The sequence below is a fragment of the Cajanus cajan genome, chromosome 5 (assembly GCF_000230855.2).
Source record: "Cajanus cajan strain Asha chromosome 5, NIPB_CcT2T_4, whole genome shotgun sequence".
Classification (NCBI taxonomy): domain Eukaryota; kingdom Viridiplantae; phylum Streptophyta; class Magnoliopsida; order Fabales; family Fabaceae; genus Cajanus; species Cajanus cajan.
Genome location: NC_138521.1, coordinates 48,690,065 through 48,694,167, shown reverse-complemented (window position 1 = coordinate 48,694,167; position 4,103 = coordinate 48,690,065). Strand labels below are relative to the sequence as shown.

General features: G+C 32.9%; 1 protein-coding gene across 1 annotated transcript; it reads right to left on the bottom strand.

Annotated features, from left to right (window-relative positions):
• On the bottom strand, nt 1-501 carry LOC145958040 (uncharacterized). Its single transcript, XM_083074491.1, has one exon. It carries the CDS (start codon nt 499-501, stop codon nt 1-3), a length of 501 nt encoding a protein of 166 aa, XP_082930617.1.
• Nucleotides 502-4,103: the final 3,602 nt, after the last annotated feature.

Genomic DNA, 4,103 nt, shown 5'->3' with positions numbered 1-4,103 from the left:
CTATTTGTCTTTCATGGTATTATAGCTCATTTGAAATGGGCCATACTCAGTCGGTAATGAGTTAAGAATAAATTGTACAAGAAAGTTTTCATTCACAGCCATTTCCAAGTACTTAAGTCTTGTTGTAATATGTGTCATCACAATGACATGCTCATGCATAGTACGTGAACCATCAAACTTTATGGTGGTCAGTGTACTCATTAGTGTCCCAACAAGAGACTTATTAGTTGTTTGAGAGTGTTCTCCCACAAAACCCATAAATTCTTTAGCACTTTCAGTTTTGGGTAGAGTTGTCTTAATACTATCAGCAACAGTCATTCTCATGAACATTAGGCAGAGTCTGTTAGACTTTTCCCAAGCTTTATAATAGGCTTTCTCTTCATTACTACTAGAGTCAATAATAGTAGCAGGCTTCTCTTCTAATATAACAAGGTCTAGATCCAATACACTGAGGTGAAATTGGACTTGCTCATTCCAGTCCAAGATAGAAATTAAGCCCATTAAAAATTTGAACAAATGCTGCAAGAGAATTCAGTGAATTGGGAACAAATATTGCATAATAAAATTTTCACATGAGTGTTTTGAGACATAAAATATGTGACACCCTCTACCCCAACATACTTATAAAATAACTATAAAAACATATTCTTGGTTTAAATAAAATTTTTAGAATTGAAACAATGAAACCATTAACATAAGAGTAGAGAATTCACATTCGTAAACTTCAAACATGATCAAATGCGGAATTTATAGAAAAATGAATCTTTTCCAAAACAGAATAACAATAAGGAAATCCTAAACTAAGCCTAGCTATGCCCCAATGTCACATATCCTATCAGAGCATGCCCAACTGAAGCCTAAGCCTCGTCACCAACATCCTCGTGCTGATGATCACCTGCAACACAATTTAAACATATACAAAGAACAACAAGGGAGTGAGAAACATCTCACTCGGTTCTAAGTGTAGAAATAATAGTTAAGCAACACATACACACAAATTATACAAGCACAGTTATAGCTACTCATTAATCAGGTCCAAATTCAAATTTCACATATAACAGTAACACATACACAGTCATTCATCATGCAATAATGTCATGGACTCGACTCATAGATGTATGCATGTGGCGCCATATGAAAGTTTCACATTTCTCATCATTTCATCACTGGTGACCCAAGGTACACCTAGAATAGCTTGTTACATCACTGGTATGCAGCCTAAGCGGCACACCTGGAATAAATCATTTCATCATATAGCTTGTTACATCACTGGTATGCGGCCTAAGTGGTACACCTGGCATAAGTCATTTCATCACATAGCTTGTTACATCACTGGTATGCAGCCTAAGCGAAACACCTGGCATAAGTCATTTTATCACATAGCTTGTTACATCACTGGTATGCGGCCTAAGCGGTACACTTGGAATAAATCATATATGCACATGATGCATGTCACACATTCACTATTTCATTGACTCAACATTTCACTTGTCATGGAACTTTCATGTCTTATCTCATTTCACATTCTCATAGTCATAGCTTATCTCATCTCATCACATTTCACATCCTCATAGTCATAGTGTTCACATTAGCACATTCTCATTCACATCATGTCTCATGTCATTTGTTCATATTTCACATAGTCATGCTCATAATTTTTCCTCATCGGATTTTGCACAGGAACCCACAGAGCACTCTAATTTATATCAAAATATATCTAATTTTGAAATCAAATGCATATTTAGCAAACATTCATAATTTGCCTAATTCTCGTAGGGTTCTCTCAGGAACCCACAGAGCACTACAATTCATATCGAAACATATTTATTCTCAAAATTAAATTACATATTCACACATTACATCCAACATGGAAACAACATAACAATCAGAAGATAAAACAGAAAACATTCATATTTTGCTTGTTCCTAGAAGCATGCATCAGGCAAGGGATTGGGGGTCAATCCTACTACCCAAAAATTATTCTCACATCCCCGAACGAAGTTTCTCACTCTCCCTTACCTGGATAAGTAGAAGATGAACCTAGAGCAGAATTTGGTTGATCCCCTTCTCTTGGTTTTCCTTGGTCTCTTGAGAGTGTGTCCAGAAACAGTGTCAGAGTGCTCTATTTATAGATTTCAGGAGTGGCCAAAATGATCCATTTCAAATTCGGAACGGCTCGTTCTGGATCCTTTCATCATGTGTAAACTTCGCATCCAGAACGACCCGTTCTTAAACCAGAATGGCCCGTTCTGGAGTTGGATTTTAACACACAATGACCATATTTGGAACGACCCGTTCCCAACTTTGGAACCGCCCGTTCCCAACTAGCGCTATAGGCTTTTAGTGGCTTGGAACGGCCCGTTCCAGTTTAGGAACAGCCCGTTCTGGGCTACTAAAACACCCTTAATAAATCTTATGAAAATTACTAAATTACCCTCCGTAAAAAGTATGAAAACTAGGGTGTTACAAAATACATGCTACACATATAATATATTCAAACATCAATTAATAGTATATCGATGCTCTCCTTTGGGTGATACATCAACATATAACATACAAACATAATGATGCTAATAAATTTAATCATTATTTTGCAACTAAACATGTACCAATTAAAATTATCTAATACCTTTGGATAAATAAATAATCTAATAGCACACTTAAGTTGCACATAATTATACTCATTAATTTTGAGAACAACTAATCAATATTTGGGCGATACATAAATGTCTTATAATAATAAATTTTAATATACCCATAAACAAATAAATTATTTTATTTAGCATCCGTTATTCTATGGGTAATTGAATTAAATCACCATTAATGTGGAATTTAATAAATATAAAATTTGGTCACTTTGGTGACTAACAAATTCATCGTACACTTAATTCCAAAATTTGATTTAAAAAAATCAATTCTTTCCAATTAGAAATAAAAATTTAGGTATTTCAAAAAAAAAAGGAAACTTTCAAGAAAATAATTCTTACGCGATTACCACTAGGATTTCGATAATATAGAATTTAATATATTGATCATAATTCAAAATTAAGAATTACATTCATGATCCAAACAAACAACAGCGAAAAATTAAATCATAATTCCTAACTCATAAAATTAAGGTTCATATGAATTGGGATTTATATATATACATATAATTGTCCCAAATATCATTTAATATTGTAACAATGACCTTAACAAAATTATTCCACTTCCGGTGATATTCAAAGGATCAAACATAATATTTATATTATATTCATTTATTTATCTATCCTTTTCCTTTTCACTTTTCATATTATTTTTCCATTTTCGGTGAGGAAAAAATTCTTTTATTTTCATTGTCGTACAATTATCTCACTTCCAGTAAGAAAATATCCTTTTATTTTCATTGTTGCACAATTATCTCACTTCTGGTGATAAAATATTCTTTTATTTTCATTGTCGTACAATTATCTCACTTCCGGTGAGAAAAAAAATGCTTAAAATTTCTTAATTTGACAATGTCTTCTGGATCATTGCAAAATTGTTATATATGTATATGTATAACATTCATGGAGAAGTATACAATTTTACAACACATATCATTCACGGAGAATCATTCAACTTCAAAACCTTGTTATGATACCACATGTAAGTTCTATGATTTTCTAATACATCAATTATAGAAAATTAAAGGATCTTTGAAATTCATGACACTCACATAATAATAAGAAAGTGTGTACCTTTCTTCATAATGGAAATCTCCTTTGATCCTTATAGTGTTTTGATCTTCTTGAGAAGAGAACCAAGATTTCACTCCTTTCGACTTTTCTTTCTACTCTCTCTATCTTTCGTGATAGCTAGGGTTTGAGAGAATACTTTATGTCAGGGGTGTGGACCTTGTCTCACATTAGTGGATATTTATAACTCCTAAAGATTGTTATTCCCATCAAATAACAATTATTCACATAATTTATAAATAAGGTCATAATAGTGTATATAAGTAGAGTGTAATCCTCACCTTATAAGTTAATTTTGTAGGATTGAGTTAGATTCATAACTCACTTTCTAAGACGGTATTAAAACCTATATCCTAATGATTATTGATTGTTGTTGGGCCTATCCTG